Below are 19,350 nucleotides of genomic sequence, written 5' to 3' on the forward strand. Positions count from 1 at the left end.
TATAACATTTGTTTGTGAGTAGAAACTCTTTTAACTAATAAAGCCTATTATTGAGGATAATGCGCTAGGCCAGTGCCAGTGCACCCTTTGTTTTTGATTTTAGTGCCATTTTGTTGTAGCCTGTGTGTTTCTATACACGGCTGCCATGTTTGTGTAGTCTGGTGGCCATTTTGTTGTGGTTTTCTATTGGAAATAGTTGCGGCCATGACAGTGGAGCCCTGTGAGCGGCAATTTCTATGGTGGGAGCCCATCTTCATCCCCTGGTGCTGACTCCTGGATTTTACTTCCTGATCGCCGAACGTGTAGTGCAGAATCCCCTGGTGGCTGCAGGTGCCTTTTTCTGTGCGTGGGGAGTCTGGTGGGGTCCTCTACCTCCTTTTCTGAGGATTGCTTCGTGCTTTGTGACCGGGTGATGCTGCCAGCGTGGTGGGAGTTGTCCCTTAGCAGTGTTTTTACACTTTTTGTGGGGGTCCCCCTGGTGATTCATTTAGTCCTTGGAGCACGTTTCCCCACCTGATACCCTCTCTGAGGCTGCGGGGCCCTCCAGGTCCCAACCATCCATCCATGCACTGACAGAGGTCCTGGAGCCAAGTGGAGGTGGTTTGCGGGCGAGGGGCCTTGAGCCGCAAACTTGGGTCACCCTGCTGGGTCTGCAACCACGCTTTTGGAATCCTCAAATAATGAAGATGATTCCTCCACATCTGCGACCGCGCACAAAAAGGCGCTGGCGGATGCACTGATTGTATCTGTGCATGAGACCCCTAAGATGGAGGACGCAGCTGAAGTTGAGACAGAGGCGCAGGTGCTCTTTAGCACTCAAAAGCAACCCAAAGCGGCAAAGGTGTTTCCTTTCACTGCCTATTTTCACAGAATTGTCACTAAAGAGTGGAGACGACCAAAGCATCCCTGTGGGGTCCCTAAGCGCTTTATAAGGCGTTACCCCTATGAGGTGTCCCTTCTTAAGAAGTGGACTTTGCCACCGGTCGTGGACCATGCGGTTTCCAGATTAAACAAGGCAACCATTGCCCTAGTGTCGCAAACTCTGACCGGGTGGGCTAAGCTCTTGTACCATGACCTGGAGGGGAAACGGTCCTTCCCTGCCTTTGCCGAGCTGGTGGACCAGCTGTCCAGGGGCTGCAGTTTATCTGTGATGCCTCTTTGGATGGAGCGCCTCTCTGTTTTGGCAAGGGTCCTTCGGCGTGTCTTTTGGCTCAAGTGCTGGTCTGCAGATCAGACTTGAAAAAGGCCTTGACTGATCTTCCTTTTCAAGGAGATCGCCTGTGTGGAGCTACCCTGGATGACATCAATAAAGGTCTCACAGGGGGAAGAGTACTTTTCTTCCGCAGGCTACTAAGGGCAAGGAACATCATGGTAGACGTGGGCCTTCCTTCTCTGCTCATAAGAAGTTTTTTCGTCCCTCAGGGTCGACTGAAAAGGGCTCGAAGCCTTTCAGGGCCTCTTCTGGAGGATCCAAACGAACCTGGTATGGCAAGCCAAGATCGGGCTTCTCCAGACTTGTGAACAAGGCTCCTTCTGCATTAAGGTACGCCCTCATCCATACCGGGGGTGGGGGGACGTCTTTGCTGGTTTCCAGACCTGTGGACTTCCCGGGTGCAAGACGAGTGGGTCCACTAAGTCATTTGGTTCGGCTACAAGATCGAGTTTTCCTCATCACCCGCCAAGGTTTTTTCCTTCCAACTTGCGCCTGTCCCCAGACGGGGCCCGTTTGGGGCAGTACAAGCCCTGTTCCTTCAAAGGGTGATTGTCCCGGTTCTGAACTCTGAATGTTTTCAGGGTTTTTACTCAAACCTGTTCACAGTTCCTAGGAAGGAAGGCAAAGTGCATCCAATCATGGACCTCAGGGTGCTAAACTGCTTTGTGCGGGTACAGAAGTTCAGAATGGAGTCCATTCGAACAGTGATGGCATTCCTGCATCAGGGGGATTTCCTCGCCTCTATCGATATCAAGGATGCCTACCTTCAAATATGTGCCAGTCAACAGCATTTTCTCCACTTTGCTGTGGGAGAGGAGTATTATCAGTTTGTGGCGTTACCCTTTGGTCTCGCATCTGCTCCTCAGCTCTTCACAAAAGTGTTAGTCCCGTTGCTAGCTTTGCTACGCCAACCGGGGATCGCTCTGCTGGGCTACTTAACGATCTCCTTTTGCAAGTGGAGTCTCCCTCTGCTCTAGTGGAGAACCTGGAGATCGCAATATGAACTCTGCGGGAGTTTGGCTGGATTCTGAATTTTCAGAAGTCTGCTCTGGTTCCGTCCACAAAGCTGGACTATCTGGGCCTCTGGACTTGGCCTTAGTCAGAGTGCTCCTTCCTCTGGACAAAATCCAGAAATTGCAGGTTGCAATTCACCTTCTGCTGTCCAACAAATGGTCATCCCTCCGGACTTGCACGTGCTTGCTGGGCCTGATGGGAAATTCTCACCAAATGGGACAAGACTTCGCAGTCTCTGGACAATCTGATCTGGCTGAGTCGGGGCACAAAGGAGTCCCTGATATGGTGGCTTTGTTCACCCGGTGCTTCGGCTGGAAAAATCCGTTCTCCCCTTGTATTGGACAGTGGTCACCGTGACTGCTAGCCTGTCCAGCTGGGGAGGCATTCTCGGCAAGCATCCTGCTCAGGGGATCTGGACGTAGAAAGATCAAGGTCTTGGAACTTCGAGCGATCAGACTGTGTCTGGATCGTTGGACAGATCGTCTTCAGGGTTGTCCAGTGCGCATTCAATCGGACAATGCCACGCCCATGGCTTATGCCAAAAACCAAGGGGGCACGAGATTTGTCCTGGCAGCCTTGGAGGTAGCTGGCATTCTAAGTTGGGCAGAACGGTTCGTTCCAGCCCTCACTGCCGTCTGGACATTCCCGGAGTGGAAAATTGGCAGGCGGATTACCTCAGTCGGCAGGCATTGGACTACAGGGAGTGGTCCCTTCATCCAGAGGTGTTTCATCAGCTGTATCTCAGGTGGGACACCCCTGAGGTGGATCTATTGGTGTCTCGGCTCAACAGAAAGATGCAGAGGTTTGTGGCTCTGTCAAGGGATCCTCTGGCAGCTGCTACAGACAAGCTGGTGGCCCCATGGTGTTGGTATCCTCTGATTTACGCCTTCCCTCCTCTCAAGCTTCTGCCCAGACTTCTATACAGGAGTGAGGCAGAAGGGATTCTGGTCATCTTAGTGGTTATGGACTGGCCTCGCCAGGTTTGGTACGGCGATCTGGTGTGGCTGGTCGCCGATGTACCTTGGCAGCTTTCTCTCAGGGAGGACCTGCTGTCCCAAGGACCGATCTTCCATCCTGCTTTACAATCGCTGGCTTTGGCGGCCTGGCTGTTGAACGCTAGGTGCTAAAGGATAGAGGTTTATCGGAGTCAGTTATTCCTACACTGTTGAAAGCTAGGAAATCTACCTCTAGGAAGATCTACCATAGTTGGTGGAAGACGTACATTGCGTGGTGTGATGTCTCTTGGGGTTCTTCTTCGCTCCTTCTTGGTGGCTCGGAGCTTGACCTTCCTTCAGCGGGGAGTTGGAACAGAAATTGGCTTTGAGGTACTCAAGGGCCAGGTGTTGGCTTTGGCCAACTTCTGCTAACGACCTTTGGCCACACACTCCCTGGTGCGTACCTTTCTTCTGGATCTCAGACATCTGATTCCTCCAGTTCGGGCTCTGTTGCCATCTTGGGATCTTGATTTGGTGCTTTCAGCTCTACAGAAGCCTCCCTATGAAAATATTCGGGAGATTGCCCTGCTTACGCTGTCCCAAAAGGTAGTCTTTTTAGTGGCCATCACCTCTGTGTGTAGGGTATCTGAACTGGTGGCGTTATCCTGTTGTTAACCTTACCTGGTGATTTACAGGGATAAGGTGGTTCTTCGCCCCTCTTCATCGATCTAAATTTTTGCCTCTGATTTTGATTTAAATGAAGACATTGTGTGGCCTTCCCTGTATCCCAGGCCTAAACATCCTTAGGAAATTGCCTTGCATGCCTTGGATGTGGTCCAGACAATTAGGGTGTACCTGGCAGCTGTGGAGTTCTTCAGTAAGTCCAGACTCTCTTAGTGCTCACGGATGGACCTCGCAAAGGGTTGTCTGCCTTCCTCTGCAACCATTTCCAGATAGATCAGACAAAACAGACAAACGGTGGTTCAGGCCTATTCCTTCAGTAGTCAGGTTCCTCCTTTCCCTGTCAAGGCGCATTCTACTAGGGCGCTTAGTGCCTCCTGGGCTTTCCGTCATTGGGCGTCAGTGACGCAGGTTTGCAAAGCGGCCACCTGTTCGTTGGTGCCCACTTTCACAAAGCTTTATAAAGTGTTGGCATCTGCTTCTTTTGTTGGCAAGGTTTTGCAGGCTGCGGTTTAGAGGACCTGGTCCTCTTTGAGGGAGTGTTGTTTTCTGGTGGGCTCCAGTTGTTTTAGCTCCTGTTGCCTGGTTGGCTAATGTTTAGCGTTGGGAATTGTTTTGTTCCCACCAAACACTGCTTTGGGATGTCCCAATGGTTATGAATATCAGGTGCTGAGTCCATCAATGAACGTCAGAGAAAATGGGATTTTCATATTACCGTAAAATCCATTTCTCTGACGTTAATTGACAGACACAGCACCCACCCCTCTATGGAGTTATAATTCTTCTGACACTGCTTGTAACAAAACTGAGGGGCTATAGCAGAGAGGGAGTATACCCCCTGGGACTGCCCAAGGGTGTAGCCAGAATTTTTGTTGCCTAGTGCCCTACTCCTGTATGGGGGCAGTATAACCCAATGTTTATGAATATCAGGAGCTGTGTCCATCAATGAACATCAGAGAAATGGATTTTACAGGGAGTCAAAAATCCCATTTTTTTTTTTTTTTTTTAAGTACAAGTACTGATACTTTTTCTCATGTACTCACCGACACCAATTACTGATACATATTATGCCCTTGGATGCATTTACTTTTTACACATAACGCCCAGCTCACCTGTCTCTGCCCTGATGGTGTAGCAGTAGGTCACTTGCTACAGCTTCTGCGGTCCTGATGTCCCATCTCACACTGCCATGCCTTCATGCCACGTCCTCCCTAGTCTGTCTCCATAAAGGCAGCGATTAGACGAGGTTCACATATGTGCAGTCTGGATTTCAACCCCCTCTGGTGCAACTTTGTTCAGCGGTTCAGGTGCAGGGCTCACAAATATGTGAAACGGCTCTATTGAAAAGGCTGCAGGTTCACATGTCATACAAATCGAATGCGGTTAAAACTCATCCAATTCTCATATATGCATGATGTACAAGTACTCGTGCAAATGCTTAACATCAGTACTGCTACTGGTATTGGTGCAACGCTACCTGCATCAATTCACAAAGCTAGCATTCTATGGTTAAAGAACCTTATTTTGACTAAAAGGGAGTTATTTTCAAATTATAATATTTAAAAATTAGTCATATGGCTTAAAAATTGAGGATCATTGTCCTGTGTTAAAGCTTTGTGACTTTAGCCTTTGGGACCATATTTTAAAGCATAAACCTAGACAACAGTAAGTTTTTTATATAGGGGCAAGTTTTCTTTCACCTTTTTAGTTTTTCTTTTTTTTAAAAATAGAGAGAAAATTAAAATTTAGAGTTTTTTTTTTTTTTTACAGGCAATATTGGCTAAACAAGGAATCTAAGATATCAAGTAAAAGGATGAAAATATAAAAAATTATACTGAAGACAGTAGTGTATTCTAAGATACTCTCCACTGTTAACTTGCCTGCTGAGTTCTCTGTTGGCCCCATTGGGGAATGCCTGGTGCTTTAGGGTACGTTGGAGCATGTGATTCCTCCAAGTATGCAGGCTCAAACATGGTCATGTGAGGAAGGAGAGAAAGTCATTAATCCTATGTATGCTTGGATAATCCTGACCCAGAACTTCGTTTTAAACTCTAGCCATTTGATGGTTTGACAGTTTGGTTGAAAGCATGAGCAAATATGACAGTTAACTTTTTTTTTTTTGTTTAGCCAATGAAGTGATGGGTTTAGTTCCGCTTTAATTTGTTTTATCTCTGAAACATTACTTTTGTCTGAAAATGACACAGCTGGACAGTTGGAGATCAGAAATCCACTAAAATCAATACAGTTGTTTCTTTGTCAACTGTCTAACCTCGCACACTGTCCCCCAACTACATAATATGTGCCCCAGTATAAAATAGACCCATTATTCCATTTCTTTCAATGACAAAGCTCTTGGATTTGACAGGTTATGCCTTCTAAGACAGTGGTCCTCAACCCTGGCCTACAGGGCCCACTAACAGGCCAGGTTTGCAAGATAACTGAAATACATCCCAGGTGATATCATTTGCTGCTCAGTGATTGCAGTACTCTAGTCTGCATCTCCCCAAGGTAATACTTAAAATCTGGCCTGTTAGTGGGCCCCGAGGACCGGAGATGGTGTTTGAGATCAGGCAGTTGACAGAGCAGCATGTGGACTTCAAGTGATCTCTGACATGACACACAAAAAGTTTGGGGAATTCACTGGGGGAGATTTACTAAAACTGTGCTGTACATACCAGCCAATTGGCTTGTTCATTTAAGCTTTGGCAACAAAACCTGGAAGCGGATTGGTTTCTATGCACAGCTGCACCAGATCTTGCACGCTCCAGTTTTAGTAAATAACAGCCATAGTGTCTATGACATGCTTTAGAATTATGTTGTGCCTAAACACAACAAATATTATTAGTGAAAGATTCATGTATCTGTGGGAAACGGGTACATGAATTTGGGGCATGTAGAGGTTCACTAAGGCTGTTGTGTCTCAGACAGCCCAATGGCCAAGAGTTCTGAAGCTGGGTGGTCGGAGCCTGATAGGGATTCAGAGACAAGGTTCCCCTCAGATCCTCTCCCCCTTGCGATTGGCAGCAGGCAGTGTGCAGATTCCATAGCCAATAGCTTCATCAGACTCTGCCTAGTGTCGCTGGTTGCTGGGAGCCTGTTGGCTAGAAAATGGATAGCGTCCTTGACAACCAGTGATTGGTGTAGGGGGGGGGGGGGGGATAACAGTGGCAAATATTACACTTTGATACATAGTGTACCAGAACAGGCACTCTGCCTGTCTCTGTACACCAAGTTTGAGTTTGCTTTATTTAAATCCAGTTTCATTATCCATGAACTAGTGGTATTTCTTTTTTTAATGAAATGCAGCCCTAGTGACATTAAGAACCACTTGAATCTGCCGCACGTGTCAGTAAACCTATGAAAACCAGACAGCAATGATTTTTTAATCTGGCACAGGCCATTTTAAATTAGGAGCAGGCTATTTTAAAAGGCCATATTGCCAGAAACGTTTTGAAAGTGATTTGAATCCCCCCAATAAGTAAAGAAAAATAAGGGATAAATTCAAACCTTTCATAAGTAAGCCTTTTCGCTTAAAGTAATTAAAGACTGAACTCCAGATAAACTGCTAAGGACACAGATGAAATGCATATATGGGAGCAGTTTTACCTGTCAAAAGATTTATATTTCTGTCCAACCACTTCTGAGATTTACACAGCTTTTATTTTTAATTTCTGCAGGTTAGGAACACTTACAGGTCCCCCTACCGCCAGCATATGACTGGAGCAGCATAGTGATAAACTCAAATGTCACTCTGCTCTCTCCTCCTATCAGTATTCTCCTTGTACAGCAGCACAGCTCACTGACTCCTTGTATTGCTTCTGCCTCCTCCCAGTCTGAGCTCTGCTAGAGGCTGAAAGCATGTCCTGTTCAGCTACTTGCACTGCTTGCATGCATTTATTGATGTATTAATGGGAACAGATGCTTTAATTTGATGTTTTATATTCTTGGAGTTTAGCTTTAAGACTGATTTTAAAATCCTACACAAGTCCAGTTCTGACCCGTTCTCTTTAATAATGAAGTCACGCTTTACATTTTTATATGTTATATGCATAATTAATGTTCTTTCATATTGATGTTGCAGATCATGTTCTCTCTATATATCTGATCTTCTGTTGCAGGCAATATAACTGCAGACTGCAATGGATTACCTGCCAAGGATCCACTTAAATCTCACCCCGATTTAAAGGGCAAAGTTTCTGGCTCCTCCCTAACAGCGTCCCCGGGTCGTAGTGTCCAGACGCAGCAGCCTTGCTCAGTGAAGGTCACGGTGTCGTCTGATAATATCTGTTCTGGTGTAGTCCGGGATGGTGGTGATGTGCATGGCAACGGTGGACAAGGTGATCTATCACTGCAGGGTTTTCTTCCTGAGCTAGTCTCACTGTCAGTGCAGTATCTCAGGATGAAATGTAGCAGGCTGCATAATAAGGCAACAAGGGGCTGTGTTGCCTTCTGACTGCACGTGGCTTTGCTGCTGTACAGCAGGGTTTCTGCATCTCAATAGAAGCCAAACACTGTGAAAATGATTCATTTATCTTAATCTTCCCTATGCTGAAATCTATTCAGGTACATTTCGGGGCAGTATTGGCTAAGCTGCACTGTCACATATATCCACTTGCTAGCGTTGAAACGTAAATTACGTAACTCCCTAATCTGATGAAGCATTTAATATAGTAAGGCAGGCTAGTGACACACTCTTATGCACAGTGTATAAACTGGGAATTATCAGGTTTATTGCCCTGGTTTTCCTCGTATGTTTGTGTTTTTTTAAAATGCATTTCCTTTTCCTGTAAGGAGTGAAGATAGAGGACAGCTTAGCCGTTTTTTACACCACGGTGCAAGATTTATTGTGAGAGACACAATATTCCCTTTATCAAGTGCCCAAAAACTAATACAGTGACTGTTCGCTTACAAAAACTGATAGGATTTCCAGCACAAAAAGCAGTGTTCTGAAAAGAATTACATTTTTTACAGCATATGATGTTTGCCTGTTTTCACAATTAAAGGCTTTAATATTACAGAAAACCTTTACTGAGAGAGGTATGGAGGCTATCTTCCTATTCTACAAATGCTAGTTTCTTTGCGTCATACTGCGCCTCTTGCTTCCTCTGAAATTCTAATCCAGAAAAATTCCCTGGTTTTCTGGTTTGCGTACTTGTTCGTATTCATTACTCAGGAAGTGTTGAAACACAAGTTTTGCAGTTGCCATTACAGCCTGAAGTTGGCAGAGTGCATCTGTTTAACATTGTTATTGTCAGATACAATTAGAGTACATTAAAAAAAAAAACTAAAAAAGAAGCAAAACAATAAACTTTTTGCACATTTGTAGGCTTATAATAATTTAATTAAAATACCAAATAAGTCTTATGTTAAAAAAAGATTATAAAAATGTAGGTATGCAAATTAGTCATAGTGTCATATATGTGATGCATACTGGCGCTACAGTATTTTACCTGGCATCTAGGCATCAATTACCTATGAAATCAGAAAAAAAGGGGGGTTTGGTGCAAACCAAAAACCGCGCAAGTGGTTCAACCGTGTATATATGTATAAATATATAAATATATAATCAATAAATATAAACATAAAATTATATGTGAATATAGATATTAATATAATAATTAATAAATATTAATTATTTACAGGAATTGCTTCCTTGTAGTGAGCGGCAACAAAAAAAGCAAGGTGCTGAACAATTGTTTAAAAGAAGGGTGGTGTCGCACTCAAACATAAAAGTGCTTGTGCAGATAATTAAACCTTAATTCAAAAATTAAAAATTCATGATAGGTGACAATCTAAAAAAATCAATCAATCTGTGCTCAACATTGTAAAGTGCAAACAGTCCATATGCAGCATCAAACAGTCCACATCTCTTTGGTGTCACACAAATTAGCAGAGACTTGATGTTAGTGCAGATTAACCTTCACCTCCACACTTCACCCAGTGATCTAGTAAGGTACTCCTTACCGGAAATATATGACCCCTTAATTATAGGGGGTCACATAGGCAATATCTCCACTCAGTACACACGATCCTCAGCTCCTCTGTTACACAGTGGGTAATCCAGCATCAAGCCCTTATAGTGTAGCTCGGATCAGGTGACAAACATGGGTGGGACAAAAAGGAGACTCTCATGGTGCAGTACATCTAAACATATCGCTTTATTTAAAAAGTATTGCACTTACTCGAATCACCATAAAACAATCGCCTTTCTCATAAAAACATCCAGCGAGGGTTGTGAGCACTGCCGATCGCACAGCGCTCCTCTAACCCGGAAATGGCTACGGTCTCACGTTTCCTTTCCCGACGTACGTTTCGTCAGTACGACCTGACGTCATCAGGGGATCCCTGACATTTCCCTCTCTTTCGAAAAACTAATAGTAAAAAAAAAAAACTGACGATTCTCTTACATTTCAGCTAACCAAGTCAACAGTCGCTGCACATCGATTTTCATGTTGAAAATTTAAGGTTACAATGTTGGTGCCAATGGTACTTTTTTTTTTTTTTTAGAAAAAAACTTCTTGTTTCCAAACAAACCTAGATCACATGACTGCTTTATATTGTGGTGTAGACATACAATTTAGAGAAATGGGTGTTGATAAGGTATTGAATACACATTTTCTTTGTCTAAGTATAGAGTCTCCTATCTTCATTCCTTACAGGATGTATCCTTAAAATCATGCAGCACCTATTTTAGCATCTTAGGGCTGTTTTGCTGGTCAAACTAATTTAGCATCTGATTATATTTGACACTCCTCTTATTTTTATAATAGAGCCTCCAGAGCTTGGCTTCTGCTTCTTCTTCTGAGTTGGTCTGCATATCAGCTCCACACAAAGGCATACTTGTTGCCCATATGCACCAGTTAGATTCTTGCATTCATTCCGAAGTTGGGCAGCATTTCCTCTTTCTGACACTTTCAGTTATGAGGCCCACAGTAAGACCACATTCATGCTTGCCAATTGGGCTGTTAGCAATGACATTTGGGATACCCAGCAGGGTTTCCCAGAGATTTATCTGCTAGCGAAAGCCACTTTAAAAGCAATGGGAGGCTGACCGCTCCTGTATCTAATTGCAGAATTACATATGAAAGACCGCAAACAGCGATTATCTGCAAATGATTGGCCCTGGATGCAGACAGCCACATTTAGCTGTGGGAGCTGCCAACCTCCCATTACTTTTGATGGGGCTTCCACCTGAAGTTAATCGCCAGACCCCCATTGGATCTCCCGCATGTAATTGCTGAAGACACTATTCGCAAGTGTTATTGAGCCTAAAACATTTCTCACACTACATATGATGGCATTTATAAAAAATGATAGCATGTTAAAAAAATAAATGAAAAAAAAAAAAAAGCTTTTGCACTAATAAAACATGCTAAAAATGACCACATATAACTGTAAAAACATACTGTATATACTTCAGAAAAAATGTGCCATACAGAAATGGTGCAGCCCTGCTCCTTTTATTTTGTAAAATTCTCACCTCTTATGGCTGCCATATGCTGCTCAAATTATAGCAGATTCATGCTGAACCAGCCAAAATTCAAACCGTGGGTGCATCTGTTGGCACCGTCTGACTTGACAAAAATCAATTGTTTAATTCATGTCTGTCAAAGAGCTGGGTAGAAAATTGTTGCCCGAACAGTGCCTGCATCCAATAAGATGCAGACTTAGGGCCTCAGGTGCCAGTTGCAGCTGTTAAAATACAATAGCTGCCAGATTGGAGTCTTCCATCTGTACGGTTTAGCGTGGAAGGAGGAATCTGCTAGATTTTTCAGTCAGCCGCAGGCTGAATGAAATAAATCTATGCATGTAAGGCCCAGCATTGCTTGACATTTTTATGTTTTCCCTCAGTTTCTGTCTTAGTAAAATGGGTTACAAGCATAAATAAAAGTGGCAAAGGATTTCATCTTTCCCCATTCTAACCAAAACTAAAAAAATGCAAAGGTAAAGTTGCTGTTTGCTACCTTCTGGTAACCTCACCAGAAATTGAATACCCATTTTGGCAAAACGTTTTACCCCTTACTGTTCACTGCATGGTTTAAAGCCATATTGGGCCTCATGTGTTGAAAGAATCTGAAAGTGGATCATCTGCTGCATAGGGAGATACCCATTACCCGTTTTCTAGTCCCGTTGACAACATCTGGTTGCTTTGGGCAATGAAAGCCCTTAACGTAAAGAAGATGCTTGATAATGAAACAAACCAATGAGTTGGACAACAGCTCTGTTTTTCTTTTGGCCTTTTTTCATAAATCAGGCCCAATGGATTCATAGCTGTGTGCTGGACATTCCTTTGGTTAGAAATTACCTTGTTAAGGGGTTCCCATCCCAGATGAAAGGATCATTATCTACATAATTTCCATCCTTTGTCTTTTGTAGACCTTTCTGTTTTCTTAACTTTCTACAATGTTTGGTAGGCAGCCAGGGGAATTACTTGGCGGCTTTGATGATTTAGGACAAGCCATCAGAGGTAATGATAGTTCATCAGTTTATTTCTCTGTTTTCTTCCTTCTATATTCATCTACAGGCTGGACGGTTTACCACCAAACGTCTGAGAGAGTGACCTATAAGTCTAGTAGCAAACCTCGTACCCGATTCCTCAGTGGACCTGTGTCTTTATCCATCTGTTTGTATCTGTTCTTTTGTATTTACTACGCCTCATCTCTCCTTCATCCTCAGCATCTTTTCTTTAACTAAGTTCACTCATTTAACCATCTTTTCTTTTGACAGTACATCATCTTTCTACATATGGTACCCAAACCTTTCCTAGAATAGGTGTCTCAATATGCTCATGTTAGAAACCCAAGACTATCTGACTGAACCATTTGAAATCACAGGTATCATTGGCAAGGTACCTGAGGTCTATGGCTACCTTAAAGGAAATCTGTGGAAAGAAACGCAAAGGCTGCAATTGCTGAGCTCCACTTCTGAAAATAGCTGTCTATCGTGGTGACCTTCTTGTTTTAATATTCTTTGACCCAGAACAAAAATGCAAATAACTTCTGACATTCCTGTTTAGTATTCTTGTTTTGGGTAAACGACTGAAAGTATTGAACCTAGTGGGTCAATTTAATAGCCAGACAACAACCTTTTTTCAGAAGAAAATGGTCAGCAGTAGCATTTCTCGTATTTCCTTTATGACTGCTTAATGATTTTAAAGAGTCAGTCTACCAAGAAATATTTCTGATTACGTAGATGCCAGTAAATTGAATCATCCATGGAATTCTTATATCTCTATTGGAAGCTAATGAATCTTCAGCGGGTGAGTTCCTGCGTCATCCTGCATACTGTGGCCTTTGACAGTTGTCACTCTCTTTTGCAGTTTCAATTCCTTTTTAAGTCATGGAGATTGCAGCAGGAGTGTTGCTACTGGGTGGTGGTAGGCAGCAGTAGCAGGAATTTCAAAGGGAGGATCTTTCAACTTGGGGGCTCAAAAATAAATAAGAAGCCAATAGCTGATTCAGCCTAATAAAGCCCATCCAAAGCTGAAACTTTACGGGGTGGATTTTGTGTGGACTGACTCTTTAATCTCTGTAAACAGACACAAAGAAACCCTTTTAGGAAAAAAAAATATAGAAATTATTGGGTGCCATAGGTTGAGTATCATTTTTCTCAGTGAAACCTTGTTTTCCATCTGTGATTTAAAGATACTGATTTGTGTTTTATTTCCCATGTATCATTTGAATGCTTTTGTGTGCTTAGCTTTTGGCTAATATCTGAGCAGCAAAAGCATGTGTGCAATAGCCCGCAGTCTGAGCAGCCAGGCACAAACCTGTAAGCCCCAATGTTCTAAGGTGTTTTAGTATTTTTCTTCCTATTGGCATTTGATCTAGTTTTGTAAGATCTAGTTTCACCATTAATTTGGTTGTGATGAATATAAGCATGGGAGAAACAAGGACCATCAAACTTTCATATGAGAGTAGTCTTGAATACTAAGGACCATGGAGGCAACCTGAAGGTTATAAGTGCCAACAGAAGGTTAATATAGTAATTGTGTCTAATGCTGTCTCTTTCCTTACTATGTGTAACTTGTATAAAAGTTTTAACCTATGGGCCCTTTCCCTAGTTAGCTCTGGGTTGTGTTGTGTTAGTAAATCATAAAGGAATTAAGACAGGAGTGTGGAATAGGTTTCTGTGCAACTCTAAGGAGCAGATATACTTGTATTTGTGGATAAGGTTTTACTTACACCAGGAAATTGTCCTCCTTTTGTTCCTTCAACCTGCACCATTGACAAGTTTAAATAATTTGTTTCTAATTGGGTTAAATGGAATTACATTTGTTTAGGTACTGATTTCTTTTTTTTTATTTATTTATTTTTTTTTGCATTCTATCATATCTGTCAGAAAGATGAGAATGAAGACCGCCCAGGGGTAAAGGAGTCAATAATGCAGGTCAAGTGCCACTAAGCTCTGGGGAAAATTCCCTTGCAAAGTGAACAGTCTATTTGACTTTAGTAAATCAACCCCTATATCTCAAGCATTTGCTATTGCTCTTGTTATCACTCTTACCTTTATTAAACTCCATTTAATCTGTTGCAGATTTTCTAGAAATCTTATGCTGATTTGATAGCTGATTCTGTGATTTACATGCATGTTAAAGGAGCAGTAAGGTCAAAGCTCGTTTGGCTGTACTTCTTCTGGGGATCACATGAGTGCAAATCGTTCTGCACCTCCGTGACCCGTATTCAGCCGACAGCAGGCTAAAGCCGACTGTCAGTTTGTGTTACTCAGCTGGTCCAGACTTTAATGTCTAGATCCACCTACATGCCTGAACCAGCAGCTGGCTCAGCCTCTCAGCCACCTACCTTGCCTGCTACCTCCATTGCCCATCTCTCAAGTGAGTACTGGAGGGGCAGAGCAGAAAGCCGGTGACTGACAGCCCCTGGCTCTCTGCTCACTGAAGACAGAGAACTGAGAGATAAGCTGTCTTTGATCACTCAGTTCTCAGTGTAGAGGCGGCGGGGTAAAGATGCAGCATTAGATCGATGCTACATCCACCAAGGTAAGTATGAATGTTTTTTTTTATTTAAACTTTATTTCAAGTTTAAACAGTACAAAGAATCAAGTAAGAAACCTCAATCAGCATCCATAAGAAAATGTCTCATCTATTGCTTACAAAGGGAAGCATTCGTGTCACAACATCCACAAAGCTTCCTTTTCCCCTCATCTCTCGTCTGAAGGAAACAAACATCATATACAATGGAGAGATAAGGGTATAACATCATGGTAAGCTAACCTGAAACATTTTAAGTAAAAAAAAAATAAAGGATGTTACAAACACAATTAGTGCATACAATGGCCTGTTGCGGTCAGAGACCGCTAAGACAAACAACCAATGATTAGTTCGGAAAAGTCTCACCCTGCCACACAGCGGCCAAACACCCACGTGATGAGACCACGTGTACCAGCTGAATGCCCTTAAGTCTCCCATGAGCGGCAACCCAGCAGCAGGGGAATAATTGACCTTTATAGACAACAAGCGAGACCAGCTACCAAATCAAGCTGAGTGGAAAAGGGCATTTAGCATCGGGTCAAAACAAAATAAATAAAACACAAAGTAAAGTACTAAAAATTTAGGATGCAAAATATCACTGAGATTCCAGAATCTGTAAACTGCAACCAGGTCATGGGCTGGAAAAAAAGGGGCTTGCTACGTAATAGAAGTAGTAATGGTGGTAAAAAAATATTCGGGATTGTTGGTGCATCTGGACAAGTTGTTGGAATTTAGGATCCGCTAGGGCCAGCAGAGCGATGTCTAGGCTAGAGAAAAACCGTGATCGACCCAGACACGTTGCGCCTCCATGAGTCTCAAATGGAATAAAAGTGATCCCGAGTACCCTTGCATGTGGTGATCCACTCCTCCGCTTCCATTGTCACCTTCCCAATCCAGTCCCAATTTTTGAATTGGGACAAATAAGCTCTTCCATTGGATAGGTATAAGGTGTTTTTTTTTTTTTTTTTAATCCCAAACTTATCTTTTAAGTAGAATCTATCTACTAATATGTATTGAAGTTTCTAAGAATAGAAGGTGGGGGTCTTCCAACGCTTCTGCTTGCTGTATTTGTTACCGCAAGACACCCTGAAGAGAAAGTAGGAGTAAAATAGGCCCCATCAGTGCAGTAATAACCCCCAGCATTTGGGCCAGTGGACGCAATAATTCCCAGCATTGGTGCCAGTTGCAACACAATAATAACCCTCAACATTGGTGCCAGTTTCTGCAGTAACACCCTGGATTTGGAGTCAGTTCACTCTAGTTCACTCTATAATTAAAATAACTGTCACGTTGGTGCAATTTTGAACAATAACCCCAGCATTGGTGCCACTTTACACAATAACAACCTCCAGCTTGGGTGCTGATGATATCTGCAATAACCCCCAGCTTTGGTGCCAGTTTACACAATAATAACCCCAAGGATTGGTGCCAATTTATGCTGTAAAAAACCCCCACTTCTAGCATTAGAAGTAGCAATAATAGCCCCCCAACCAGTTTACACATTAATAACCTCCAGCATCAGTGCCATTTTCTGCAATAACAACCCCCCCCCCCCCCATCATCAGTGCCATTTTCTGCAATAACGCCCAGCATCAGTGCTAGGTTCTGCAATGATAACTCCAAGATGGACTGGATAGTAGTCTTGCATTTGGTATTTAGGGGCCACCTGGCACCCAGCCTGGATGTCTGCGCCAAGATACAGATTCCTCCACTCTGGAACCAGGTATTGCAGCTGAGCATTGCACCCAAGAACTAGATGAGACAAACTTGGGTGCAAACCAGAACTGACTGACCGATAAGAGCTTGATCATATTATCCTAAACAATGCAGACTGTAAATGTTAATATCATCAGTACATCTAATGAACAGCTAACAGTGATCTAATTAACCATAAGCTAATTGACAACTAGTCACCTAGACAAGCCTAGGTCACTCGAATCAGTGCCCACCCAGACAGTTTTGCACCAGTTTGCCAGAAAGAAGACCCAGGGATGTCCAAATCTCATTAACCAGCTTTAACTTGTGTAATCTGTCCAGTAGACAAGTCATAAGACAAAACTCAAACGATGTTCAAGCAGTCTATAAAAAAGTGTAATTATTTTTCACTTCATAGATTTTTTGAGGGAGATTGTTGATAAATATTTCTGTACCAAGTGGAGGCGCTGCTTCAGCCCAGTCTGCAGGAGGGCCACCATATTTCCTCTTGTACAGGTTAATGGTCAGATTAATATTACACCTTTCCATCCACTCAAGAAGGCAAGCTTCATTGTCTTCAGAGAATGTATTCAAGCCTCGCTCTCAGCGTTCATCACATTGTTGTCCATCATTAGAGAACGATCTGCTCTCTCCATGGGATCAGATGCTGAACTGAGATCTTTTCCATGCTCTGACTGGGAGAAGCAGACAAAATCCCCGGTCTCCTCCATGGGCCATAATCACTGGGTAGAAGGCTAGCCCATAGTCCCCTCCAAAAGCCCCAGTCCCGGTTAGGTTTATCACAAGTATGTTAATTATCTACCTTCCAACTTGCTCTCACGTGGTGTCCCTCTCACATGGTGTGGCATGTCCATCCTTTGAAAGGCATCATGTTGGTGGCTGGGACTAATAGTTAGCTGTCAGGAGGAGATCACTCTGTCTGACCGACTTGAGTTCTAGTGAAGGATGTAGGAAGACTGAGTGCTCCATAACTCCCCACCCGCTGTTACTCCACAAGCTCTGGAAATGTAATAGAATATCGGCCTCTCAGCTCAGGTTGTTCTCGCTTCATGCTTCTGATCATCCACCACCTACACCAAAGCTGCATTCCTTAGGCTATAGTGTAAGTTTATACATTTTGTTTGTTTAAATGGGAACTATATTTACGGATTCAGTGCCCTGGTTGCTTCTCTATTTTCACGCTCAGATGGACTTAGCGGTGCACAGGGTCACTCCACTCTACCTACGCCCCCCCATTCTCATTGAGGTACTGCGCCTAGGACTCCTTCCCCTTCTGGGGTACCTCCAGTGGCTTTAATGCTTGTGTGTTCTACCACCACATTGCTCCTAGGAACTTTTGTTCTGCCTGTGTGCAGGGGCAGAGAGTGGAGCTGAGCTGTGGAGTGGAGCGGTGCACTCTCACTTGCTAACACAGAAGCTTGTTCCAGCCCTGCAGGAAACTGATAACATCTGGAAATGTTATGATCATTTTAAACGAGATCTTGGAAAGAAGCAGAATTCTTTTGGATCCCCTAAAATGGGTTTTCTATATGCAGACAACAAATTAAATTGGTCCTGACAGAAATGTATCAGTATACGGCTCCTGTATGCCAAAGAGCAAACTATGGAATCCATACCTATGGAAGTCCATCCACCCAGTTGGGACTATATATTCTAAAGTGATCCAGCTCTGATCATCCCTACTACTTATATTTTTATTCTGACAGTTTACTGACATATTTTGGGACCTTTTTTAAAGGGCTATGGAGGTGCATTTAAATTGCATTTACCATGCATTCAGAGGAATTTTTATAGGAATTATATATATTGTATGCAACAATAAATAGAAGTGCGCACTTCTCAGAACAGTCCATTTGAAGAGCTGCATTTCAGATGATTTACAAATGTATGTCAGAAGCAAGACAGAAATGTACAAAATGTGGGGTTAAATGACAAAAAATGTGGTGAGAATTGTATCCCGAAAGGAAAAAGGCAACATGTTTAGTTCACTTGACCTCCAGCTGCCAATTCCTGTGGACACTGGGGAACTAATGTGGTGAGGTAACATATATGGTTCCTAAAATGGAGCTTAACTGTATCTGAGCTAACTGAAACCCTATTTAATGAAAAGCGCCCATGCATCCATGTCTCCATGCTTTATTTTGTTGAGAACTCACTTTAAGAGAACATCCCGCTAGCATTTGTAGCTGCGGTTATTTAGAGCAAAGGCGTATAGCATGTAGCATTTACTTCCTGGAATCCATCTGCTCTTAACTCAGGCATGCAGAAAGAATGTGCTTGGCTGAGAAAGCCCCTCCTCCAGTGATAGGAAAAAGAAATGGCTTTAAAAGCTCCTGGGATGTGTGACATACCTTGGCCTAGGCCAGAAAGTAACTGAAGAAATGTAAGATACCTTCCTATCTATTTACTAAAGCTAGTAGCATGAGGATTAACATAGTTATTATTGATTGAGAGCATTTAGTTCCACTTTAGGCTACAAGGGGGAAAAGGGCTCACTCAGAGGTATGTGAAGTAAATGGCGTCTTACCTTAGCTGCTCAAGGATAAGTGCACATAGAATATTAGGGAAAATAGGCTATGATGGTGTTGTAAGTAACTGAGAACAAAACATTGCCACCAATAGCAAAAAATGGCAGTTGACATCCTGTCAGCCTGCAGCGTCCTCATTACCTAACAACCTAAAGGTGTGGAGCTTACTGTGGACCAGGGTTCAGGACTTGTGACCTGTTGGTGGAGCAAGTGCAGGAGCTTAGCTCAGTGATGCGTCCTGTACTACTATGGCAGGACTATTTGAGGTTGTGT

General features: G+C 43.2%; 1 protein-coding gene across 2 annotated transcripts in view; it reads left to right on the forward strand.

Moving 5' to 3' along the window:
• WNK2 (WNK lysine deficient protein kinase 2) overlaps window positions 1-19,350 on the forward strand; it is a 403,248-nt gene that overhangs the window by 365,050 nt on the left and 18,848 nt on the right. For both annotated transcript variants that reach the window (XM_082265480.1, XM_082265479.1), the window contains exons 23-24: window positions 7,962-8,180; window positions 12,368-12,466. In XM_082265480.1, the coding sequence (XP_082121606.1) occupies window positions 7,962-8,180; window positions 12,368-12,466 (318 nt within the window). The remainder of the gene's footprint in view (window positions 1-7,961; window positions 8,181-12,367; window positions 12,467-19,350) is intronic.

The sequence above is a fragment of the Pelophylax lessonae genome, assembly GCF_965119305.1.
Source record: "Pelophylax lessonae genome assembly, chromosome: 8".
In the NCBI taxonomy this organism is placed as follows: domain Eukaryota; kingdom Metazoa; phylum Chordata; class Amphibia; order Anura; family Ranidae; genus Pelophylax; species Pelophylax lessonae.